General features: G+C 38.8%; 2 protein-coding genes across 2 annotated transcripts in view; one reads left to right on the forward strand and one right to left on the reverse strand.

Moving 5' to 3' along the window:
- Positions 1–27880, reverse strand: part of RSPH14 (radial spoke head 14 homolog) — a 71680-nt gene that overhangs the window by 37359 nt on the left and 6441 nt on the right. The gene's annotated exons all lie outside the window — the stretch shown is intronic.
- GNAZ (G protein subunit alpha z) lies at positions 93–27698 on the forward strand. The gene is made up of 2 exons (XM_062504019.1): positions 93–815; positions 26953–27698. The coding sequence occupies exons 1-2, from the start codon at positions 93–95 to the stop codon at positions 27295–27297; spliced, it is 1068 nt and encodes a 355-aa protein (XP_062360003.1). The 3' UTR covers positions 27298–27698.

Genomic DNA, 27880 nt, shown 5'->3' on the forward strand with positions numbered 1-27880 from the left:
GAACTGAGGGACACCGCAGATCTTTTTGAGAGATCTGGCCAACAGAGTGAGCCAGTCTGCACCCCTTCCCTTCTGCACCTGCCTGCTGTACCATGGGATGTCGGCAAAGCTCTGAGGAGAAAGAGGCAGCGCGGCGGTCCCGAAGGATTGACCGCCACCTGCGCTCTGAAAGCCAGCGACAACGAAGGGAGATAAAACTCCTGCTCCTGGGCACCAGCAATTCTGGGAAGAGTACTATTGTAAAGCAGATGAAAATCATTCATAGCGGCGGCTTTAACTTGGAGGCCTGTAAGGAATACAAACCCCTGATTATCTATAACGCAATTGACTCTCTCACACGCATCATTCGGGCTCTGGCCACCCTTAAGATAGAATTCCACAATCCTGACAGAGCATACGATGCAGTGCAGCTTTTTGCCCTGACAGGCCCAGCCGAGAGCAAAGGTGAGATTACCCCGGAGCTGCTGGGGGTGATGAAGAGGCTGTGGGCAGACCCCGGTGTGCAGGAGTGTTTTTGCCGCTCCAACGAGTACCACCTGGAGGATAACGCTGCGTACTACCTGAACGACCTGGAACGGATCGCAGCTCTGGACTACATCCCCACGGTGGAAGATATTCTGCGGTCTCGGGACATGACCACAGGGATTGTAGAAAATAAGTTCACCTTCAAAGAGCTGACTTTCAAAATGGTGGATGTGGGTGGACAGAGATCTGAACGCAAAAAGTGGATCCACTGTTTTGAGGGGGTTACAGCAATAATTTTCTGTGTGGAGCTGAGTGGGTATGACTTGAAGCTGTACGAAGATAACCAAACAGTAAGTGCACCTTCTGCTCCTTGTTCTCTTTCCTTCTTTTCCTTTCTCCTTCACCAGTATTTGGTCTCTTATCTCCTCCTCCTTCCTTCCCTCCCAAGGCAGTAATCCCCAGTCATTATAAATACCCAGAAGCAATGGTTCCTTTATTTGGATAGTTTTCCCCACTGGACAGAGTTAGTTATTTAATGTTACTTTTGGGAAATGGAGGTGCTCTTCACATGTATTATTTTTCTGGTGCCTTTTAGCTAAATGTTTACATGGTTAACTGTTACTTCAAACACCACTTAAAAAAGGTAGGCAGTAGTGACATCCTGGTGCACAGGGATGGTATATTTGGACACCATGAAGGTCCTGGGAAATGTCGAAAGTAAAATAATAAGTAACAGTTTCCTCCCCCCTGTTTTTCCAGGATTTTCAGTAGGAATTTGGGATGAAATTAATTTTTTTAAGTAATTAAACATGTTTTTAAATTAGTATGACATTTCTATATTTAAAGCTTTCTTTGGCTGTTTTGGGTTAAATGGCCAATTTGCCTTGTCCAAAGAACAGCCATTCCCATTTAATTGTTTTTAATGTTGGTAGCTTCTGGTTTTTACAGCACACAAATACAGTAGCTACGGGAAATATATGAATGCTTACAGATATGCAAATATATATTTGATGTAACTTTCAAATTGCCTGAATTGAGCTTCACACGGGTTTTACTTGAAATTATTTTTTTTTGACAGCCTTGCAAAACATGCTGTTTAAGAGGAGGGAGTTTGTGGGTAGGAACACGTGATGGCCCCTTTTTTGTTGGTATAGCTTATCATGCATATAATATTTTCCTATTCTTATTTTGGTAGTGATTTTTTAGTTTATAAATGGCACTTCTGTTTTCTTCTCTGTACTATTCTGATGAGCCATTCCACTGTTCTGTGCATGGACTTATCCTTCGTTATCTGGAAATTCTTGCTTGGCATTAGTACCTTCCTATTGTAACAGATTTCTGTATCTGCTTTTTGTTTAGTAACCTCCTCTTGACATGAGAGAAGCATTGCCACTAATTATTTCTCCTCATTTTCAGACATATTAGAAAAAGTATTTTACATCTATATCCTGACTAGGAGTTTCTTGCAATTCTTTTGACTTTTCTTGCCTTACAGTTCAGATTGAAAAATCAAAAAGAACTACCTTAAAGGGAAAAAAATCAATATAAATCTGAAAAATCTTGATGAACATTGGCCCATACAGGACCAACAATAGTGCCTACATTGGTACATTACTGGAATTGCAACACTGAGACTGCCACTCATGAGAAAAGCCCTACGAGTTATAGAGTTGCAGAGTGTAAAGTGCTTCCTAGTGTAGTATCTGTGGTGAAGAGAGCTGCTAAATAAAAGTACTCTGCTGCCAAACATAACTTACTGCTTGAGAGAGCATGTAAGAATCTGGCTGATTTATAAACTGTGAAAGTTGAGGAAATGATCTGTATGAATATGAAAACTTCTGTGATCCTGTTGACAGAAGTGGAGAAATGCTATGCATGAACGCTGTCTTTATTGAAGATGCGTTGAAGTAATGATTGACAGACATGGTAAAAAATGAGGAGAAAGCCAGTTCTGCACACTGTGGGCTCTGATTATAACTGAGTCGTGAAGCCTGCTGAGGGTGAGATTGTTGTAGTGACACCAGTGAGCAGAAGGGAGAACAAAAATAATACCCGAGCTATCGGCTGCCTGGACAACTTTTCCTTTGTGTGTGACTAAGTTAATTTTAAGTGACTATGTTAAATTTATCCTGCCCAAAAACAGATAACAGAAGGGGAAGGCTGACTTCTTCAGGGGCTTTTGTCTTTCTCCTGCTATGCTTTGTTCTGGGTAACATCACTCCTAGGAACAAAATCACCAGAGCTGACAGTTTGTAGACCTGGACAAAATAATATTTTTTCTTGACAGTTTACCATATGTGATATTTAGCTGTTTACTAAAGAGAAAGATACATGAAGAATTACGGTACACTTTTTTCCTCTGCCTTGTGTTCTCCATCACTCTGTAACAATATTTTTCCTGCTTATCTAGGGTTATCTGGAAATGTGATCTCTGTGTGGTTTCGTTTCTACAATGTTTTGGGAGGTTTTTCCCCTATCTAATATAATAAATACAGCTTTATCATTCCATGCACCATAGCTAGTTAGCATGACTCAACCACATAACAGCTGTCTCTTCTTTTGACACAGTCACAAAATTGTAAAGCACCTTTGGAGTGCTATTGATTTACTGTATGATTATGATTCCTGAACAGCACTCAGAAGGTTGCCCTAAATTTTCATATCCCATGCTGATTTCTTTTCTGTTATGTCAGATAAATTACTTGTCTTGTTTTTCATGGTCCTTAGCAGCTGATTGACCCATTCTACCTTTTATTACATGTTAAGATGCCAGCTCTGGCCTTTGATAATGTTACATTATCTAGTAATAATTTTTTGCCTTCTTACACGTTGCTTCCTGCACTTTGAAGGTACTACCTGTTAATATCTAAGTGTCTCATCTTTATTTCAATTTCTCTTTAAATGAACGTGTGCTAAAGAATGTTAAATAAACTGTACTCTCAGAAGTCAGTGCTGCTGCCTGTCCCCATGGAAAGGATTCTTGCAGTTTCTTTGAGAGTGTCCCCGTGTGTCCAGCTCTGTCCTCTATACATTCTCACAGATGGTTTTCTTCCACAGCCTGTAGCTGCAACACAGTTTGAGGGTATGAGAAACACTTTAGATATGCAATAATAAAGTACATAATGAAGTGGCATAAACATGAGCATGTGCCTGAGAGTTCCTGAAGTCAGTAATCACAAGAGATTCACATGGTGCAGGAGATACAAGTAAAGGTTGTGCAGGTCTAAAAGTGACACTTGTTCAGTAATTTATTTCTTACAGCCACTGCAAATGAATATAAAAATTAAATTTTAGGCTTTTTGATGCTACTTTTTTAGTATTTTGTTAAAAGGGAGATGCATATGAAAAAGTCAAAATGCTGCAGCAAACAGTTCAGGCTGGAGTAGGCCTCGTGAAACACTAATTGCTGGGGTCATAATGGAACCTCTCAATTACCTAATAATAACTGGGAAGCCTTCTGCCATATGTTAATTGTATAAATTTTCAGCAGAAATCCCATTTCTGCCAGGAATTTTTTTATCAAGAAAATAACATTGGCAACATTTTTTTCTTTTTTTTTTTCTCCCCTGAGGCCAAATACTTAAGGGGCTTATTTGCCTTTCCTGACAGTCCAGCTTTTTGAGCAATTCAGGGTATTAAAATCCTTTCTGGCATGCAGCTCTTTTCCTGCAGTGCTAATACTAACAGGATAGAGGGAAAATTGTGATCTGTGTACCCATAGCCCTTCTACCACCTGTTACTATCAGTGGTAAAATATCATGTCTGGAAACTTTATTCTGACAAACTATGTCACTTGGGAATCCTAGAAAAAGATTGACCTAAACTGTTCCTTTTTTATGAAGCTTTTCCATTTCAAGACTTTTCATAGTGAAGTTTGTGTGGGAGCAAAGCCTAGATGATTTCAGCACTCATGTGTGTAATCTTTCAGCACTGCAAATGAAATGATAGCCTTTTTGCACTTAACCAAGTAATATATATATAGTCCCTTACCAAAGTTTAACTTTATATAGTAATGCATCACAATTTCAGCCTCAAGACTTGTATCCAAGCATGTACCTCCTAAAATATGTAAACAGCACTAAAACAATGAATATACATAACAGGAAAGGATTGATCAACTGCCAATTCACAGGTTTTTTACTAGATATTCTTTCAAGTCTGAAGATTTATTTTTGTTTACATTGTTCATTATAATTATATGCTCCTTATGAGAATATTCTCACAGAGAACACATGGGACAGCAATTTTTCATATTTTGGATTTGTTGCCAAGCCCTGAACTTTACATTCTATGTAACCTCAGATACTAAGAGTAACTTTATAGGCAAATAATTCTGTCTGTATGTTCACTAAATTACTTCCTCTAATTGGAAAAAAAAAAGTAAAAAATATGATAATGTGCCCCACTATGGAATATAAAGTAGACTCCTTCTAATGCCATTGTATGATTGCAGGAAGATGCCAGTATCAGATTGCAAAAGTCTGTGAAGCTTTGCTGTGAGGCTTATCTATTTCATGTCAATAGATTAATCCCTAAATCAACCCCATATGGAAACCTACAGATAAAGAAGTATTTTTGTCACTGTAGAGCATAGGCTTAATTAGAAGAAATTCACGGGGGCAAAACCAGGAAGACTTGGAAAACCATGGCACAGAAGTAATGGACCTACTGGGCAGTACTTGTCAGCTTTGGTAGCCAGGGCTGGTTGTCAGACTTACATCTGAATTAGATGACTGAATTTCCTGATGTATTTAGGTAACAGCAGGCAATGGCTCCAATCCCCCATGACAAATGCCTGAGAGATGATGTAACTCTCTGGTTTTGGACTCTGTGACCTGCTGCATTCAAAACTCCTAGACTAGGCAAGGTGTTTTGCTCTGATTTTTAATTGAATTCCAAGCATTACAGCACTAAGGTAAATAAAACATTGAGGCATCAGGAGTGGCAGAATGCTCCTAAATATCCTATGAACTTCAGGCTCAGGATAGTTCTTAGGTGGAAAGACATGGGTACTGACATGAACTTCTGTTAAAATCTCAGTGATCAAGTAAGACTACTGCTCTTCAAACTATAAAAGAAAGAAAAAACCCCAAGCAAAACCCAGCTGAATTTCAGGAATGCCTATCCGTGTAGAGGCAGCAAAGCTTGCTCTGTAACTGCAGGGTTAAAGCAGCCACCAGCATAAGACACGTGAACACAAGGCACCTGTCAGGCACGGGGAGAATTGTAGTGAGTGCATATCCATATACACTGGATAATATCAGTTGGATAAAGAATCAGTTTCTGAAGAAAAGGAACTGAATGTCTCTGCCTCTCTCAACGGGGTTGGAAAGTCACAAACATCCTCCCAAATATATTGTCATAGGAAAGATCCAAGTGAAATTGGAGAACTGGTTATAGCAAGCAAGGAGTTAGGAGAGGAATACACCAGAGCAATCCAAGGTTCTTTGACAGCATATTGTCATCTTTATGTGCAAGTCTCTGGATGACTCTATTGCAAATAATTTGCTTGAAAGCAAGTTGTAAATTTGTCCTTGAAGAATCCCTTGAAAAGTTATAATAATTTTAGGGCTGTGAGGCACATGTGACAAGCCTAGCCTAGCCTTATGGAAAATATGCTTCTTGGACATGTAGAGGTTTGGTCTTCAGAAGTTAATTAGATTCTCTGAAACTTAATGCATATTAAGTAGAATAGCATAGTTCAGGCAATCAGTTTTACTTCTTTGTGATGAAAATATGTAGCTTTTAATGTGAACTTTACAATAAACTGAGCAACTTTTAAAAGACATGAGAAACATTGATGATATAGGTGTAGCTTGGAAATTCACTCGATTGCATTGTAAGAGATCAAGACACCGCTGAAGCCTAATGCCACAAAAAGAATAATGTGGTTTGAGTTTAGAGACTTAGAGAAGTGTTGATATCATCTCTCATAATTCTGTATGTTGTCTATTTAACAATCACAGTGAACAGAAATGTGCCAAGAAAAAAAAAAAGGAAAATTCCATCCTGGTCTAGAAAAACAGCTACTTTGGGTTATTTTTGTAAATGTATAAACTGCAACAACTCCCTGTAGTATGCCAACCCTGGAGAGAGTAGTGAAGTCCAATTAGCCTTAAAAACAAGCAAAAATGCTGGAACAATGGAGGATCCTTACTGTTAATACAGCTTCAAAGTGAGTTTGGGTGGTGATGGATTTTTCAAAACTTTCTTCCGTTATTACAAGTCAGTAATTTAGTTTGCAGATCAAGTCAACAACCTTGTCAGGTCAGCATTGGCCATGGACTGGTCCCTGAGCATTCTTGCTCTTGGAGGGCTACAGGATTCATCATGTTCTCTTTCTAAAAATTTATTATTAAGTCTGTCTGCTGTCTTTACACTAATATCCTTACAGGGTAATCATCCTAATAACCTTTCATACCAAGCAGTGCAACACTGGCAAAACTTGGTGGTGTTCTGGCTTAGTTAGTCAGTGTGGGTAAAAGTAGCCATTCTAGCCCCTGACAGAAACTTTACAACATAAGAAAATATAGGTATTTGTTATAGGCTAATGGAGAGGTGGCCAGTTTTATTTAAGCTATAAAATTTTGCAAATACAAATATTTGAAGCAGCACTTAATCTGGAATAGAGCCTTTTCAGATATAATTTCAGGTATAACTTTTTTTTTACTTTTTTTTTTCATTTAAAATACTCTGTGGATGCAAAACTCTTATCCAACTTGAAACTCATTTTGCTTGTTTCCTTTGTAAGGATCATTAGTGACTACTCTCTGTCAATTCTGCAATTGAATTACATGAATTTTAAAATATCTCAGTTACTTGGCATACAGCTGAAATTAATTCTAATTCTGCTATATTGTTGTCTTAATCCTGGCCTGTGTTCCTGGCATGTTTTAATGTAGTGATATCTGTGACTACAGTTACTCTCTCATTAACTAAGATATTAATTAAGCTTGGGCATTAAGCAGATCCTATACACTTGCAGAGATTTATTAATTTGCCCTTGTTGCTGCAGTTTTATTGCTTTCAGTTTTTGGGTTTTTTTTTTTGATTGTGTGCTGCCAAGACTGAGTACGTACGCCTGTATCTTGGAAAAGAATTTTGAGCATCAAAATGCATTTTTGAAAGCTATTAATATGCTCAGTTAAACTTTTAACTTGTCAACCAATGACAGTGTCCCCTGATTATACTTCAAAATTAGCAGACAATGAATAACTCCTCTACTCCAATTAATTCAGCTCTCTAACTCCTGTCACTTATTTTTTAGATATTTAAGCTTGATACTGTCCTTTCCATTATTAAGGTGATTGAAACAACTTGCTTTCAAAATATACAGTCCACATATTCTCTGTGTACTTTTTCCCATAATTTACTGATTGGCCATATTTTAGTTTGCAACTAGGAACTAACGCCCAGCCATTTCCCATCAGCAAAAATGAACAGTTGCTAACAGTTTAAGGCAATTTAGCATAAAATGAGAATCAAGAACCCTTCAGTGTCTCAGTTATGGGGAGAAAGCTTGTGCCTAAGGTGATTTGTAGAAGCCATGATGGTGTCAGACGCGCTGCAGCTCGTCCAGCACAGCCGGCCCCGATGTTCGCCTGATGCTCGCTCCCTCTGCTGCTTCCCTGCCACCACAGCGCTGCGGTGTCACAGCTGCTGACCATGGCTCAGCCGGGTCCTGCCGGAGCGACCAGTGCTCCCAGCAGCCTGGGCTTTCCCACTGCAACTCCGACGTAGCAATGAGCTCATTTCCATTAACGTTTCCCCACATCAGTCGGAATTCCACTGCTGTAAATGTTTATGCAGTAGCACCCTGATAATACTGATTAGGGATGTCATTGGACTTGTCAGAGTACACTAATTTTCCTAAAGCCTCTATTAGGTGTAGTCTGATAGTGTGCATTCTCCTGGCAGTGCTACAGAGAGGGATGGTTCTAACAGGAGCTTGCCGAGTGCCTTTGCTGTTCTTCAGACATCAAATCAAAGTAGGAACTATAAATAAATAAATAAATAAATAAATAGCCCATCAAAAACCTACACATGGAAAAAGGAAAAAGAATCCAATTGAATAGGAAATGTGAGAGATTAACAAAGGAGGTTAAAGATATGTTTTAAAAAAAGGAGACAGAGAGAGTTGACACGAGTAAATGCTTTGTCTAAAATGTCCTGGAGGCAGTGTTCTGCAGAGCATGTGGCTGTCATTTCTATCCAGCAATTCAGACTGAGACTTACAGCATTTAAAAAGGTTTCAAAAGTTTCATTAGTTTTGAAGGGCTAAAAAAAATTAAGTGCCTCCTTAGTGTATAAATACCTGAAGGAGCAAAAAATGCTCAGTGTTTAAAGAAATACTGAATCTAACAGAGAAAGGCAAAGAGCAAATTGCTGGAAGTGAGGCCAGATAAATACCAGCTTGAAATAGTGGGGGATTTAATTCTATATTTTTAGGAAAGAGGCTGAACCAGCTTTGCTCTGGCAGCTAAGGCTGACCCAGGTGGCAGCAAAGACATACAGGTTCTTGATGTGTCAGACATCATGGAAAAGCCTGAGAATGGTCATGTGTAGGAATTAGTGCTTGTTTCCCCCAAGAGGTGGTGGGACCAGCAGCTCAAGTGAAGCACATGTGCACCAGCACCCACAGCATGGGCAACAAACCAGGGAGGCAGGAGGCACTGCACAGCAGGAAAACCTTGACACAGCTGCCACCACCGAAATGTATGTGGTGGGATGGCTGGCACAGCTGGAGTGCTGCGAGGGGTGCCCAGAAACTCTGCAGAAGGAATAGGAGAGCTGGTAGGTGATGTGTGCTTGCAGGCTGCCTTGGCAGAGCCATCACAAAGTGAGAGCTTGCAATTCTCCGAAAGCAAGGAGGGAGCTCAGCAGAACTGACACCTTGGACTGGGCCTGTTTAGGAGACTGGCTGACAGAGTCCCTTGAGGGGACACTCCTGAAGGGCAAAGGAGGCCAGGAAAGCTGGACATCCTTCAAGAAGGAAATTCTAAAGGCACAGGAGCAGGGCAGGCTGTCCCCATATGCCAAAAGATGAGCCAGTGGGGAAGAACTTGCCTGGGAAAGCTGTCTGCTCCTGGCTTGGATGTGTGTAGTCGCTTAATAAAGAGTCCAGTAAAATATACAACTAGACGAAATATACAACTAGATATGAAAATCCTTGTATTTATATCATCATACATGTAGCTTAATAGTTGAAATCTTTGTTTTACTGGAGAAGAAGCACTGGGAAATTGTACAGAATTCCAGCAGATAATATTGCACATGTTGATTTCATTTTATTGACAGTAGTTTTCGAACAACAAAATGAATGAAAATATTACTGCCACTGATTTTAATATGAGCAAAACCAGGCTCCAGAGTTTAATTCTTTGTATTTTGCTTTCCTGATTAATACTTCTGTATTTCTGTGCTCTTTGCATTCACTATTTGCTGTGAGGAAATTGCTAATTTTTATTAGTATGAATTTTCTTTATTAATACTTCACATTCTCAATTGTTTCCTTTATTGGTAAATAGATCCTGGATGATATCTTGCTCTCTGACTCATAAAACTGACTTTCCTACTTAGAATTCAGTTTTATAGGCAATTTGTTATATTGTTGAATGTATAGGTACAATATAAATAGGGAAGCTCTTGTACAATATCAGAGAGACATGAGGCGCTGTACAGCTAAGAAATATAGAAGAAAAAAATCTGATTTCCCCCAGTTTGATTTTTCAGTCATTCTCCCTCACCAATATAATTCTTTTCATGACTGTAGTACACCGAATTCATCCCCCATCTGTAATATCACTGTCACTTTTGGAAGTTGACGTAAATCGATAAGAGCTCCTGCTAAAAGGTCAGCAGTCACATTGCAGGGCAACCTTAAGTGAGGTGCAGCTGGCCAGCAAAGAGAAGATGAGTTATAGGATAAAGTCTTGGCCCACCCACATGATTATGTATTGAATTTACAGGCCATGTATATGGTAGATTGCTAATGCCTGCCACTCTTTATTGCTTGGTATCTGAACTCTTTCCTATCCATAAAACTCCAGAAAAAAAATCTTGTTTTTTTCTTCATTTTTAATTCCACTTTGAAGAATCATTATTAAATTAAAGATAGCATAAATTAGTTTTCAATTTTGCACTAGAGGCAGGAAGATTAATAAATAATCTGATTTTAACATTTATGCAGTACTACTTTTGCTGAGGAAGCCTGTCCCATGTTTTGAGGTTTTTTGCTTCAAATTTGCCAGCATCTGTCTTGAATGGAAGGTAACTGGGAGTGATTGGCTAGAGATTTAGTTGAAAATTATTCTGAATATTCTGAATATGGATTTTTCAGACAGTATGATTTCAGTTAGTAGCAGGTTCAACTTGATGTGAAGATTTTAGAGAAATTATAACCTTTTTCCCATGGAGGACTTTTGCAAGGTGCCTTCTCAGTTAGCCTTACACAAAGGATTCTAGGGCATGCTCATTAAGAAGTGACCAGAGTTTTCTGGAACAGCTTGACAAATGCTTTTATAATTCTACTGCTTTCTCTATTATGAAGATGATTATCCTCTGAAAAATAGGGAAATTACATGGTTATCCAAAAGTGCAAGCTGAAAACCAACAGGTTTTCTATGGTAAGTAATAAATCCTGGACATAAAATACCTCCACTGTTCTTTAAATTAAGTGCTAAAGTGGTATCTGTGTCATACAGCTCTGATTAGGGCATGTGGCATTTCTGGTGGGAGAAAGAAGATAAGTTTTTGAAAAATAGAAGTGTAATATGAATGACAAATGCACCTTTCATAAAGAATGACTGAGCTATTGCTGTCTAAATCCTCTGATGTATCCTCAAAGGATCTTTCCTTCAATAGCTGTTTAGTGCCCTGCTGTTCTCTCTCCTTGTTCAGCAGATGACAAATACTTCCTCCAAGTCCTTGCTGCTCCTTTTGATGTGCTCCTCTTGATTCAGTGTTGGTATTAATGTCATACATTGCTGTTCAAGGAGTCCAATCCCCAGAGCTGAGGCCTGAATGGCAGCATCATAATACAGAATTGTGTATGAAAGGGTGTGTATTATTTTTTAAATTTCAGTTATTAAACTTCATAAATGCAGTCAAAAGAGCACATCTGCAGTGACTCTACAACAATTCTTCAACTTTTCCATATTATAATTTTCCTTTTCTGTGGTAGAGCAGTGGAGATGAGAGGTGTATTTTTTGTTTGTTCTATCGACTTGCATCAGTGGCTTAATCATCCTTGTCTGTCTTCGCTTTTCTCAGTTCCAGATGTGCATGGCTTATAAAAGAAAAGCTGTTTTTTGAAAGAGATGCTTCTTCAAATACTTTCTTAGCATAAAAATGTCCCAGAGTATTTGTTGCATGCAGAGCTTGGATAATTGGTTTAGCAGGCTGGCATATTACCCTTGTTTGAATGTCTTTCAGAAAAAGGATTTACCAATAAACATGCCAGAAGTCAGGCTGATTTTATAGAGAAAAACTACTAAACATTTGCATAGATCTTCATTAATATGCACTGGTCACCTGCCTTATGATTTGCAAGTTTTTTGAGAGTAACTTCATGCAAAAAAATCCAATACAACATTCATGACTTCCACTATTAAAAGGGACAGTATTTTGACATATTGAAGTGTTTATTTTCATAAACTTATATTTCAAAAATACTTTTGCTCTTGGAAAATGAAGACCACACCAAGTCTTTATGCAGTAAATGTTCTAACAGCAAGCTTTTAAATTATACATCTATTTTCTGTTTGTTTTTCATAGATTTTTAAAAGTTGCCTTTATATTACATACTGTACTCCATTCTCCTTGAGGGCCAAAGTGCTGCAGTGGAATCTGCCCATACAATGGTCTTTTAAGGACTAGGGCTTATATTTTGAATCAGAAAAACAGATTTTCTAGAATATAAATGCTTATTTATAGTACTAGAATAATTTTAGTGGTGCCCAAGATTCCAATCTCTATAATGACTAAACAACCAAAATAATTAGTCAGAGTAAGATTCATGAATAAAAATATAGATAAATCAGTGAATTTCCTGCTTAAAAAGATTAAAAGAATGTTGAGGTTTTATAGTTACTTTAGAACATTAAAGGTACTCAAGAGTTCAAATGTAAGAGAACCTTTTTGAAAGGGTTACATTTTAATTTTGTATCAAATATTCTATTTGCAAGAACTGAAAGGAATTAGAGGATTTACACAGGTAAAATTTTAAAAATTAATTTAATAGTTTGGAGTTGTGCATTTTTTTTTTTCAGTTAACAATTGTAATTCAGTAAGTTGAAATCATCTTCTCTTTCCTTGAGAAAGGGTTCAACTTCTAATGGCAAAATCTTAGCAGCATTTTATTTTGCATTGTTCTCTGAAATCTTGCACTCCATTCCTGCTTTCTCTGCAGGTCAGGTTTGTCCTGCCTATCCCTTCTACTGCTGCGAGGAATTTGTTCTGGGCCTGTTCTCTTCAGAATACATTCACTTACACCCATGACCATTTACAGACAAGAACCCTAAATTTGACTGCCTGCTTCAGCAATAAAGCATCTCCCATTTAAACCATCTCTTTATCCCTTTTTATGAATATTTTAATGCCAAGAATATAAGCACACTTCTCTGCTATTTCCATGGAAACCTGAAGAGGGACTTGAAATGAATGCAGGGGAAAACAGAAGTTGGAGGAGAAGGCATCTCTGGTTCTCTCTCTGTGGTTAGCACAGGCTCAGGAATCACTGGACCAGAATGATTTCCGGTTATAATTGGGTACAAAATTAATTGCTGTATTTCTGACCTAATATTTAAGCACTAAGTTGAAAATAGGAAAGCAGTACACAAGCCAAAAGCCTTTTCCCTTTTAATGGATTGAAGAGAAAATTAATCCACACTTCCTTAAGAAATCTGAGAAACGGACAAGTGGTAAGCAGCCTTGCAAATAAACAAAATCCCTTCCAGCCTGCAAAAGCTGGGAACTTGGCTGGTTTTGTTCCTTGTTTCCTCTGGTATAAGTAATTCGCAGAATGTCCCTTCCTTGGTTCACTCCTAGACCCATTAATTTAAGAGTCCTCCAAACAGACAGGAGTTATTTTACAGAGACAGCACTAGAAGTTGACTTGTTGCAAAAGACATCAGGCAGACTTGCCAAGGCTGCAGCACTGTTACTCACATGGAGTAAACACATAAAAAGAAAAAAGTTAGTATGACTTGTAGTTCTGTAATAACAGGGAAGATTAAATGTTCCAACAGCTGCTTTTCCCCCCTTTCCTGTTGCTCTATTCTGTTATCCAGCTTGTCATTTCTCTACCAGCACTTCATTTGAATCCCCTTGAAACCAGTTCAAGTGACATGATAATATTTTTGAAATAATCCAATAATGCTGTTTCTATTGTCTCCTGAGAGCAGGAGAGTCCCACAAGACACTTTCTTGTGTAACAAAATTAGTCTCAGCACATCTGACACCCCTCTTGATCTCAGTTATCAATTTCAGTTGGAATTATTAGATGGCAAGTTAAAATAAATAATGTGATGTACTTAGACATATGGAATCCCACAGTTTGAGGAAAAACAATCTAGTCTAGCTGAAATTCACACACACAATGAATAATAAAATTTGGTGACGGATGTATAAAGGGCACAGCCCTGTCTTCTAGCACTGCAAATTCCAGGATCAATGTAAAGTACCACAAGAGCTTTTCCCCAGTGTAGGAGAGAAGGAATTTTAGAATAATACAGGAGGATCCATTTAGAAGTAGCCACAGCCAAGATTCTTTATCAGATGCCTGATACCTAGAGACACACTTAAATACACCAAAATTACTCTTACTGTACTAGACTAGTCATGAGAAAGCTGGGGACAGAAGACAATAAATCTACCTTTCTGCAAATGGTAAAATGTACGGCGATTTAAAAAAAATAATTTACAGGGAAAAAATATTTTCAACCATTATTATTAAAAAATAAAAATAATTAAGAATTTCACTATTTTAACAATATCTCAATATTTCAGATGGTACAGCCATGGTCTCAGAGGTGCTGGGGCTCTTTCCTAATTCCTTTGCAAGTTTGAATTATTTTAAACTGTGCAAATTTCTGTGCTAGTGTTAATGGTACAAACCATTATTATGGAGATCTGATCAGCCTCTAATGGTACAAAATTATATAAACCCTGTTTCTCATCTGGAATGTACGAGTCAGAGGAGGAAACAGAACTGGAAGAGAGAGGAGGTTGGGAGTAAGTTTAGATTGTGAAGCACTGTGGGTTGAGGATGAGGTGGAGAGAAGTTTAAATCCTCTGGTGTAATCAAATAATCAGGAGTTAGTAAATGGGAGAATGCTGTTGTAACCTGATTTTTACTGTCTTGTTTGTGTATATTTTGATTCCAACTTTATATTGATGATGAGTTTTTTCCATAGATTTTATGCCTCTGTCAATGAAGGCAATGATTTTAATATGATTAATGGGGGATCATGTGATAAATAAGGCTGTCAACTGCAGGAACACTGCCATCATCTCTAGCAGAGGGAGGAAAATGTGAAATGAATGGAACACAGGGTTGCAGGAAAACAGAAAGTTAATACAGCTAAAGCAGTGGAACACTACTGAAAAATTGTACTAGAAACTGGCATAGGTCCACATTCCTTTTTAGATCCAAATGTGTTTATTAAATTACAATTTTCCCTAGTTCTTCCTTACTTTTTCTCAAAGGAACCTAATTTGACATTCTGTGAATTTTTGTGTAGTAGGTCTGATTATTCAGAGCTATACCAGATATCACTGATACCTTGAAAAACCTGTTAAACTTTGTTAAATAAATTAATACATGTACTGAAAACTTATGTCCTAGAAAATTAGATTAGGTGTCTAGAATTACTGTGTTCCTTCTAACTATAATTTCTCATTGTATAGATTGTTTCATTCCCTATTTATAAGTTCCTTTCAACAGCACCTCTTGATCTGACAACATGCTGTGGAAACAAATGTAGTCAATGAAATGCTCAGATACAATAATTATAAGCTTGAGAAGAAACCAGTAATTCTGGTTTTTGAGAAGTTCATAAATAGCAAGTCTATAGTAAAGCACGAATCTATAAATTGAGTTGTGGCTCTAAAGACAAATATTGACTAGCACAGGACATGGTCCATCTTGCAAGTTGAATGAGACAGAGTTCAGTGAAGAGAAAATGTATTCCTATAACCTGAGACCACAGCGTTGAGTTGTTTGGGGTTTTCTTAAATACAGTCTTGATCAAACAAAATTATTTTTACTCTTTTGTCTGCAGCCAAACAGACTAAATTTCCATCTCAAATATGACAGAAGCACTCTTTTCAGCATACATCACTATTTCTTTCATTCTTCTCCAATTGCTCTAAAGTAATGTCATAGAAATTATCTCTTGAAACTGATTTGATCTGAATCCCAGTAATGTTGCTTAAAAACGGAAGAATTTATTGAAAGTGAAGACAAGATTCTCCATGATGCTAAACATGCTTGCTTTGCACTCTTAGCACTTTTCTCAGTTTATGCAAAAAAAAGGCCTAGATCAGACCCAGATTTAGACCCTCTGCTTGAGGCTGCTCTGTGGTTTCCCTTCAACTTTCTTCCTCTTGCCTTTTTACTCTTGACTCTGAACACTGACCTTTGTGCCCCTCTGCCTTTGTTTCTTCCAGGTTAGTAGGAGGCGACCACAGAAACCCCAGGAAGGGAAGAACTTTGTCAGAATTACAGGCGAGGGTGCTAAAAATAACCACTTGCTCCTGCTACCTTAATCTTGCAGCATGGACAGGCTACAAAGGGAACGCAGCTGTTGCTCCCACAAGAGCTCTTGCTGCACTAAACTCTGTAAGCATCCTACCTGAAATATCTTCAAAGGTGCAATAAAACAAGAAGCCAGTGCTCCTGCAAAAGTTTCAGCTGCCTAAGCTGTGAGGGCAAAATGCATCCCTCTCCAGATGTCCCTGGTCTGACAAATGGTCTCAGGGTTTGTGGGACATTTTTTTTCCCTGCTGTGAATTTCTCAGCATAAAGGGCCATTTACCTTTTTTTGATGTATAATAGGCTGCTTTTATTGTTCAGATACTGCTGAAGAATGAGTACTGGCCAACTTTTTCTGGTGAAAATTGGTTCAGCATCAATGTGGACCAATCTCTCTCTCTTTTTTGTTTCTTTCTTTGTCTGTCTGTCTGTCTTCCTGTCATTCAAACACTCCAGCATTGGACAATGCAAATTACTAGAGGTCAGTACTTCTAGTGCCAAGAGTCTTTGCCTACCTTTCAATGAAAAACACTCAATGCTTCAAATGATGGTGAAGTGTGTGAAAAAACTTTTTCTGAACTGGGCAAGATTAAGGGGAAAGGCAAAATTCCCTGGGAACTGAAGGAATTTCACATGGGTTACATAAAGAAGAAATTTTCACCAACAGGGAAATAAACAGGAACAGAACAGCTCTGCTCTGACAGCCTAAACACACAGACCAGCTGTACTGTGCTCACAGCAGTACCTGCAGCAGTCTGTGTCTGACTGTGGGCAACAATGGACATTTAGGAAAAATATGGAGCAGATAAAACATACACTGATATTTCCTGCAATTCACCCTCCCAGGTAAATGAACAGCAGATTGCATCAGCATCTTTCTGTTTAAGTGCCCTTCTATTTTAATTGCTTCTTGAACCCAATTATACTTTTCTGACTTTTACTGTTATCATTATGATTCTCTAACATCTCATGACAGAGTTTTACATTTAATTATGCACTGTATGGAAGGAATACTTGTGTGCTGTCAGATGAATGAATTTGATGTTTCTTACTTATTGCATTGTAAGAAATGGTGGAAAAGTCATCTGCTATTCAACACTTCCATACCATTCATGGTTTTATGAGCTCTGCTGTGTTTTCTCTCAGCTATTTCTTTCTCCAGATTGAAAAGAACTGGTTTATTTAATTTCACGTGATAGTCATTCCATGCTTATCATAATTCTTGCTGGTTTTCTCTGTTTTCTAATGCTTCTGTTACAAATTATTCCTCATCTTACATCTTTCATAAAGATCCAGAGAGTCTTGTTTGAAAGCTGGACTTGAGTGTGTTGAAATGTAAACCTACTTATTTAAAGAGCCCTCTTTTCTTTATACCATATGGGTATTTTCTCCAGAGAAAGGGCATTCACAGGCATTTTGCAATCTGCCCCCCTGCCACTACTGTGTTACACAAAATTCCTGAACTCGCTGGTGCATTCTAGTGGCACACTAGTGGACAGAAGTATTGGAGTCCTTTCATTTTCTTTAAAAATATTAATTTCCTCTTATGTATCCAATATATTGTTTTACTTCAATTAAGACAATTGTCAGAAAGCAATATCCACCCTATTAATACCCTTTCCCACCCTGAAATGTATTAGAAAAATGCCCATTTCAGAGAAGGTGCAATGAAAAACATTGTATTTTACATATACAGTATCAGCCAAAGCTTGGGTTGTGAATAAACCATACAAAAGGTAGGTTAGTCAGTAGCCTGAAAACAGTGAATAAACACTTCACTTGTGTATTCCTGTGTAGTTCTCTTGCAGATTTCTGCACAATTTCAATATCTTAAAGGCTATTCCAAGGACCAGAGAGCATCAAAGAATAGAAAACAATAAACCCTGGGTATTCCACAAAGGCCACAACTCCATTTGTTAACTATTTCCTTTTCATCCCACCTCAACAACAGGATTGTGACTCTTTTCATCAAAGGATAGCCCTTGTGTTTGAATTCAGCTCTTTGGGAGGCAAAGTTTGAGACCTGCTCAGAACTGTGTGTGTAAAATTGACTTCTTATCTCTGCATTCAACTATAAATATGTTTTTACATTGCATGGAATTACAGAAATGTAGGCTGGATGTGATCTCTAAAGGTCTGGACTACTGCCAATAGTAAATCAGGCCAGCTATGGCATTATCAGTTAGTTGAGTGAAAATCCTGTATGGATTTCACAAAACTCAGCAAATTGTTGCAGGGCTTTGTTAGTCTTCCAGAGAAAACCTAACATATAATCTGAACCTCCCAAACTTCAATTCATGTTCATTGCTGCTTATTCTTTCCTCTAATACTGCTGGGAGGAGTCCTGTGCCACCGTTACTTCAAGTAATCATAGGCTGTCACCCTTTGGCCTCCTCCTTGCCAGCCCAAACAAGCCCAGTTCCCTCAGCTTCTCCTTGGAGGTTGATGCAGAGTTAAGTTATGCCTTCTGGGTAGATGGAGACTGGAAATTAGGAAGAAATTAACTATGAAGGTGGCGAGGCCCTGGCACAGGTTGCCCAGAGTATCTGAGGATGCCCCATTCCTGGAAGTGTCCCAAGGCCAGGCTGGATGGGGCTCTGAGCACCCTGGTCTAGCAGAATGTGTCCCTGCCATGGCAGGAGTGGGGACCAGATGATCTTAAAGGTCCCTTTAACTTAAACCATTCTGTGATTCTAGACACAGAAGGCTGACAGCTTAAGGCTCTCAAACAAGGACAGCTAAATCCTAGACCACTTGGTGTAAAACTATGCAATATTTCAGCTATGTGGAATATGTGCTTGAAATGCTCCCTTTGCCCTTGAGCTCAGCAAGTAATCTAAAGGTCTGGAAGAAAAAACCCACTCCACCTGAAAACACTGAGTAAGTGCTGAAAGCAAATTAAATATATTACCAGGAATAGAAAAGCTGGATTCTATTAACTCTATATAAAAAGCTTTATCTAAGGATACAACATCCAGGTATTTACAATTGAAATATGGATGTTATTGATACTTTGAATATATTTTCAAGAACTGTGACATTTTAAATGAACATGCTTTTATCAAGAAAATGTTTTTAAGCTAGATTTTTACTAGCCTCCTGTTGGGGGTTGGTTCTTTCCCTTTTCCCTCTGTGGAATTTTCCCCATTGTCATGCTAAGATACCTGTTGACTGGGCCCTGGTGACAAGGGGGAGGGGAGAGAGAGGAGGGAAACGCCGCGAGATTCAAACAGCCAGAAGAGTTATTGGAAGGCTCTGGCTCGCCCCATTTCCCCCGTGGAGTTGGGACGAGAAGGACGATCGCCGCCTCTGCCCCATCCCTGCCATCCCAGCACCAGGAGCCATCCTCACTGCTGTCAGACCCTGCCCTGCTCCCATCTCGCTGGAACCTGCCACCATCCAGCACTCTGCTGAGCGCCAGAACCCACACCATGAGCGGAGGGCTCTCTCCATCTCTCTCTCCCTCTGGGACAGCGCTGCCATCACCCCCAGCCCTCCTGCAGCTCTGCGGGACCCGCCCGCCCCCAGCACCGGGAACTGCAGCTCAGGGGAAAGGTGCCTGCAGCCAAAAAACACTGGGACTGAGTTACTGTTCTGTTTGTGGGTAATTTCATAGCTGTTGTTGTTCTTGTTTGTCCTGTTAGATATACTAGTAAAGAACTGTTATTCCTATCCCCATATCTTTGCCTGAGAGCTCCCTTAATTTCAAAATCATAATAATCTGTAGGAAGGAAGGAAGGATCACATTTTTCAGTTCAAAGGGAGGCTTCTGCTTTCCTTAGCAAACACCTGTCTTTCAAACCAGGACACCTCCAGAAATATGCAGTTTGCCTGGGATACTGTACAATGCTTAAAAAACTCCACCTCTAAAGCAAACATAGGTGTTATATTCTGTAAATTTACTTCATAGAGCTACCTGAAGATCCCAATTTGTACTCAGGAAACCTTAATTTTCTGGCACTGTGAAAGACCCTGGAGGTTTATTTTTGTATTCCATTTATGAGATGTTCACCCTTATAGTACTGCTTGTGCCCCAAAATGATTCACAGAGAAGCAGAGCATATGCACTCATAATACAGCAGCCAGAGGCTTGTGTAGCATAAAACTTTGAGGCAGTAAAACAGAGTGTTAACAGTTGTTTGCTGAGCAACTGAAACACAGCAAGCACTCACTTAAGGAGAAAAACCAAGTTACCAGCCCATTTCATGATGGAAAGCACTGCCCTAGCTGGACACTGTCTGGGAAATGTGTAGGTTTTAATGAGCTTGCCCATTGTGACATTAAGGTTTTTCTGCCAGCTGCAGCAGCATTACTTTTGCCAGTCTAGCCCTATTACTGCTTCCCAGAAACATTGACTTGTGTGGCTGTTCTGTCAGGCATAGGACCAATATTGACTGCCCCATATTTCTAGTCTCCTGAACATACCTATTTCTAGAACTTTCCTCTGGATTTGTAATTCTCTTATGGGTAGTGATAAATGTAACACCTATCACATGCCCATTTTGTGACTTCTAAATATAATTTTCCTGTACTTCAGCTTACTTAAAATACATGTATAGCTGGTCACAAGCAATAAATCAGTCTATGAGTATTTCTCTATTTTTATTTTGCCCCTTTTCTTGTTTGTGTAACAGCCTTTAAAACTCTGGTCAGACATAAAGGAGTAGCCTTTATCTGGATCTTCTAGCATTTCTATGGAATGATGAATGTCCCACCCTTTCTGATCCTTGAACTTAGTAACCTTTTCCACTGTTCTTCTAAGAGTTTTCTATACATCCTTTCTTTAAGTTCCCTTTTATTTATAGGTCCTAGCAGAAGCACTGGTTCTCCTGCTCCTTTGCTTGGAAATCCCCTGGCTCAAAATCTAATCCTTCAGTCAGGAAATTTAATCAAACTTCTTTTTCAGATCGGCTTCCTTTACTACAGCCATAGCTTGTCAGACTGTACTTCATGGGATTAACAAATCTGCATTTTTCCTGATCTAGGAATATATATAAAATAGTTTTGATAGATAGTATTAAAGATTGCTTTACCCCAGTCTGTCACTGGCACACGTATCACACATATGTAACAAACACATACCAATGTTTAACTGAGCATGTACTCCTAAGACATGACTTTCTGTTTCATTGCAGGCCTGAAAAGTTTCTGGGAGCAATTTTCAAAGACAAATATTCAGGGCTCTGTTAAAGTAATACTCCCAATTAAATCTGCTTTGTCTGGTTTAGTGCACAGTAAGCCTTAGTAACACTGCAGGGTTTGCTCAGTCACAGAGAACATACATGATAAAATATTCATAATGTTGTTCATTGTCATCCTATACAATAGCCAAGCCTAAAGGTCCTCTTGTAATTCTCATTCACACTGCCAGTTTCAGTTATCATCTACAGAGTTCTATGTGAAGACAATAGCAATATTCAACAGGAAACCATCGTGGGAGATATTATGCTGCACTGCCACTTTACAAGGTTTATTTTCCCTTGCTTCTCTGAAAAAGAGGTATCAAATACTGACTACTGCCTCCTCTACCATGTACAAACTGTAAGTATGAACAATTACAGGACATTATATCTAAAATAAAGAATTCATTTGGTAGCTTACAATTTTTTTTTGGCTAATATATTGATTCCTCCTGATTTAGGAATGAATCTGATTTATAAAAACTCCAAACAAATTTGTTTCATACTTACTAATATTTTGCCCTCACAATATAAATAGATGCCTCCCTATCAAAATCACACAAGATTTCTTCAGGGCTCCACTTCATAATACTTATGTTTCTCAGCCTTCTGTAAGCTCATTTCATAATAGAGATTCAATATTCCTACAGTGTAAAACCTTTTACCATCCCTTTCAATTTCTCTTCATCGTGGTGGCATAAACTAACATGCTATCATGCTATGTTAGGTTTTCAACTTTCTACATTTCAGAGTTCTCATATGTGCAGGACACCGAAAGGCATTTTGGCAGGAAGGACATAAATAGATGTCGTGTGCATGTATACATCTGTATGATAGGTGCTGTATTGACATAGCTGCTTTTAATTATCCTGAGCTCTTTCCTAATTTGTTTACAATGTGGCTGGTCAGGATTTCCTGCCGTGGTTTAAAAACAATGGAACAAATCGTTTGGGTGATGGGATAATGAGTTTGTCTGCTGGCAGAGTAAGTTAATCTGCTAAGGGACTTAAGAACACTTCTTAGTGAATTCACAGTGGGACTTAGTTTTCTATGTCACCTCTTCTAATTTTGACAGTTTAGAATTCCAACATTTTCCTGGAAAACTTTGGGCTCCTAGGATTGGGAAGAAAAGGCTTGGAATCCAAAACAATTTTGTCTAGTCAAATCCCTATTGCTTACCCCATCTCTTCTGGGAGATGTCAAGGCTAGAAATGGGTATATACAGGACAACCCAGGTAAAGTGTTTTATCCCAGTTTAATGCCATCTCAGTGGGGTTCTTAATTTCTTTGAGATATGTTGGATTAAGTCTATTTACTTCTCTCCAACAGATAGCTTCTTCTTTTTGATTTTTAGATGGAAGAAATTTTTTAAAACTCATTAAATTATTACATTTTTCCCATTTAGTCCAGCAGCCACCTGAGCACATACATTCTTGTAGAAGCCCTCTTCCTTTGAACAAAAGATGAATCATAAAATAGTTTTGTATGCCTCTTATCCAGCACTCAGTCAGGACTGCCTGACTGCTGCACAGGAAGAACATTTCAACTAGCACTCACTGTAGTCTTTTTTTGCAAGGAAAGAGTATCTTTTTGTATTGGCCCAAGCTATCTTGCTTTCTGTATTTTTGTTTGTGAAATTATTCTGCTTTCTCTCTGCCTTTACTCAAGCATAGTTTGAATTCCTGAACTGCTTTGACTATGAGTGTCCTGGGCAATGGTATTTCCTTCATTTATTTTGTAGACTGTCCTTATTTCAGAATGGATTGAATTGGTTTTGGTCTATTATCCTTAAGGAAAAACATCCAGCTGATTCAATTATCTTTTTACCCCACTACCACTTCTTCAAATACTTTAGCTTCATCTGCTTTCTTCAGAAGATCTTAAGTCATGGATCTCTAAAGAAGATATTTGAAACGGAGAGTTTCACGCCATTTTGTGAAATAGCTCATAGCTACCAGCATATGCTAAATGTCAGCCACTATTGCAAGGAAAGCCTCTACAGGAAAATGGCAACAGCTTCCACTGGTTATTCCAAGATTTACTGGCATTTAAAGATTTACTAACTTTTCTGGAAAGCAAATACTACTATTCCTGCACAAATTTTATTCATTATTGTTTATGGCTTGCACAAGAGAAATTTTACTTGGTTTAGTTAAGGTTTTCAAATCCCCAAGTGCCTACCAGTTTTAAAATAATGATGATGAAGGAGATATAATAATTGAAATATGAAGTTCTTAAGCTTTCAATACAGATTGCAGTTAATTCCCTTATTTGTAATAGTTTCTCTCTTCATAATTTTTCATTTTTAATTTCAAAGCTCTCTACCTGTGACTAGAATGCTTTAATGTGAAAGCTGTAAGGAGATACTACATTACAATTTAGCTCCATTTACCAACTCTGTTCTTTTAATTACTTGCTGTCTTGATAACTGGGTCTTCCCTTTTGAAAACGCTTACTTGTTCAGAACTCTTTCCTGCTAAGCACACCTGTACTGTTCCAGAGGATGACCAGGGATGCTTGTGCATCTGCAAAGTATTGGAAGCATAGAAGCAGCCATCTGTTCCTTAGCATGTTCTTTCCCTTAAGCAACCAATTCCTTGTTCTTATGCTCAGAGAAGAATTTGCAATTAGCCCCCAACAAGGCCATCTGGGTAAGGCATTGGCATTATCTTGCTTATACCCCAGCTTTTGTATAATTATAAAATTACAGCAGCACATTTTTTTCTGACCACCTGGCTATATACTCCCTTCAGGATTCCAGAACTGGAAAAGACACTGCAGAGAAGAATGCCTATCATGATTTTACTATGTTTTATTACACCTTTGGGAGCCATACAGCAATTTATTCTATTTTTATTATAATAAGCCATAACCCTCTCAAGTTCACTTTCCCTATGATGTGTAAAGTAGTTTTACAATATTGTCAAAAGCAGAAATTAGCCTTTTGTGCTAAGAGTATATGAGTGGATATACAATGTATTTTTAGTGTCAGCCTTGACCTTAAAACTGTGGATGTATCACTTCTTAAGATATGGCAAGAAATCATGTGGGATGAGGAGATGGAGCAGTACTGGGGAGGACTCAGGGATGCTGGTGTGTGAGGGCTGGTCCTGCCCTGTCCGTGTGTGCCAGGACCCAGAAACCTCCCTGTGCTGGGCTGATCCCCCAGCATGGGAAGCAGGGCAGGAGGAGATTCTGCCCCTTTGCCCTACTCAGGTGAGAACCCACCTGCAGAGCTGTGTGCAGCCCTGGGGTCCCAGCACAGGAAGAACACAGAGCTGTTAGAGTGAGTCCAGAGGAGGGCCACCAAGTTGATCAGTGGGATGGAGCACCTCTCCTATAAGGAAAGACTGAGAAACTTTAGATTGTTTGGCCTGGAGAAGACAAGGGTTAGGGGTGACCTCATTGTGGCCTTCAAGTAAATGAAAGGAACCTACAAGAAGGATGTGGAGAGTATAAATACAAGAGCCTGCAGTGACAGGACAAGGGGGAATGGCTTCAAACTGAAGGACAGTAGATTCAGATTAGGTATTAATAAGAAACTCTTCCCTGTGACAGTGGTGAGGCACTGGTACAGGTAGCCCAGAGAATCTTTGGATGCCCAATCTCTGGAAGGTCATGGCCAGGCTGGGTGAGAGTGGAAGGTGTCCATGGCCATGGCAGGAGATTTGGAACTAGATGGTATTTAAGGTCCCTTCCAGCACAAACCACTGTATGACTGTAAGATTTGAAGACTTGAGTTTTTCTTTCTGATACATTTCCTCATTGTTCAGTGATGCATTTTCCTTCTTTGGCTATTAAAACTATGACCTGTATTTGGGGGGTTCAGTGTTATGGTTCACTACAAAATACCCTAATGAACACAAACCTCTTACAATGCAGTATCCTGTTGGTATGATTGTTCTAAGAGTTGGCCAAAAACCTGTATTACCTCTAAAAGATTTTTTTCAGACTATTAGTAGCAAAAGCATTTTGACTGAGATTAAAATGTCTTGCTTGGTCATTATCAGCTACAAAATCAGGAAAGGAAATCCTGAGTATTTGAAAACAGATCTATGATGTTTTAGGGGATTGTCTCTTATGTCAGTATTTGCACTGTGAAAAGAAATGCTCAAACATATTTTTAAAGCTGTGTTTTTTGCACCTATAAATATGTCTATATATGAAGTAGCTGGAGTGTCAGATGATCCCACTTTACAACAGATGAAGTAAACAAACAGCCCCCAAATCAGAACCCTCTGACTGAGCTTGTGTTTCAGTGTGCCTCAAGAGGCTGGTGAGTCAGCTTTGCCCCAAGGCAGTGCCAGCCTTCTCAGCTCCCAGGGCTTTGGGAGTGACCAGCAACTGCCACCAGCCTTGGGTTTCACTGCAAACACAGAGCTAAATCAGTGCCTTCATGGAACTCAGAGAACACAGGATGCCATTCTGACCAAGTCAATCCTTAGAAAATGAAAAGGAGTAATAATACAAAGTGAGGAAATTATAAGAGGTAATTTGAAAAGCTTATGTAGACCAGTCTGCTCCTATTTCAGCAACTATACATTTTTAAGGGGAAGTTTTTTCAGTATAAAGCTTTAGTGTAACAATAGTGATCAAAACTATTGCATATTTCCTTTTAAATAATAACAGTACAATACATTTTGTTTCCAAATAAAACAAAATAAAAAATAAATGATATTTTCATATTAATTTTTGTGCAATAAACAGTGCATGATTATTTTCTCTTCCTCTCACTAGGTGACTCTAGTGAAGTCAAGGAAGTTGCACTAGACACAACAGATAAAAATTTTAGGATAATTAGGCCCAAAGTACTTTATTTCTATTAAAAGCCAAGGTCATCCTCTTGCCTCCACTGTTTGTTCCTTCCAAACTGGAGAACTGGCCAGAATACTTCACAGTTAAACAACAAAAATGCCCAGACTCTTATTATTTTCATCCCCTCTGAACACAAGCCAGACAAATGGAACACATACGTATTTGCAAATAGTCTTGTAAACCAAATATACCCTTGGTTTTTGATATCACAAATCCCTGCTGTTCACTTACCCTGGATCACTTCCATGACTCATGCTGTATGCATAACATTTTCTGAAACCTAAGCATTCTGGAAAAATATTGACCTTGCCAAAAATGCCTAATTAAGACATTTTCTATATCTACTTTTGACAATACTTGAGTGATAATTCTTTTAATAATCTATAACATTTTCTATTCAAAACATTACATCAATTTACACTTACTTATAGGTGTAAACCAAGCAGTAAACGCAGCCTCCCAAGAGCCTGGTACCATGGACAGCTCCAGCTCCATCAGTGTAAGCGTCCCAGGGACAGCAATACCTCAGGAACATTCAAGACAGTCGCTGATTTTTAAAGGACTTCTCTTCTTTCAGTCTATAGCAGAATTGGATGCTAATTTTCAAACGTAATTGTGGTGGTCATGCTCAATTGTTCATAAATTGAGTTTACTTGCTCAGGGCAGCAGACAGAGCTGTGAGCTTTCCACAGTTCTGCTGGAACACTATTGCTGACACTGTTGTTTCCTCTCCTACAGAGTCGAATGGCAGAAAGTTTGCGTCTGTTTGATTCCATCTGCAACAACAACTGGTTTATCAACACTTCCCTCATCCTTTTTTTGAATAAGAAAGATCTGCTGGCAGAAAAAATCCGACGCATTCCCTTAACAGTCTGCTTTCCTGAGTACAAAGGGCAGAACACTTACGAGGAGGCAGCAGTCTACATCCAACGCCAGTTTGAGGACTTGAATCGCAACAAGGAGACCAAGGAGATCTATTCACACTTCACCTGTGCCACTGATACCAGTAACATACAATTTGTGTTTGATGCAGTGACAGATGTCATCATTCAGAACAATCTCAAATACATTGGCCTCTGCTAAGAATCCTTGGGTGTAATCTGTGTTCCTGGAGTGTTAAAAAAGGGGCTAACCTCTTCCACTTCCAGTGGAAAGAAATTGGGCAATGCTTAATAGCCCAAGGAGAGAAAAGGGGAAATCTGATATATGAACACAGTTCCTCTTATGCCCCCTTAACCTGCTACATCATTTTCCCCAAATATATGTTCTGGAGAGTGAGTCCCTCCTCTCCAAGAAAACCAAACACCCTCAGTGGAAAAAAAAAACAAAAACAAACAAACAAAAACTCAGAAACCCCAAACAAAAACAAAATAAGAGATTGAGGCTTGACTCTGTGGAGATGTTTCACCACAGTCACTGCACTTTTATTCCATTTGTTTCTTTCCATTTCCTACAGTGGGAGTGTTATCATGTTCTGTGTAAGAAATAACTCTTCATCCAGTTGTCCTAAAATTTTATTGACATAAAAATATAAATCTGGCGAGTGACAGATGAACTTGCTTGCAGGGTGTGGAGCAGAATGCTTGTGTTGGGGAGAAAAGCCAGTTTAATCCAGAAGCTACTGAATGAGAGAGTTTAAGCAAAATACTATTTAAATTTGTAGAGA

Source organism: Cinclus cinclus, chromosome 17 (genome assembly GCF_963662255.1).
Source record: "Cinclus cinclus chromosome 17, bCinCin1.1, whole genome shotgun sequence".
NCBI classification, from domain to species: Eukaryota; Metazoa; Chordata; class Aves; order Passeriformes; family Cinclidae; genus Cinclus; species Cinclus cinclus.

Bases quoted from the DNA above. Each gene is read 5' to 3' on its own strand.
- GNAZ (XM_062504019.1), top strand. From the start codon at position 93: ATGGGATGTCGGCAAAGCTCTGAGGAGAAAGAGGCAGCGCGGCGGTCC. The intron at 816-26,952 runs GTAAGTGCACCT...CCTCTCCTACAG, and splicing joins TGTACGAAGATAACCAAACA to AGTCGAATGGCAGAAAGTTT.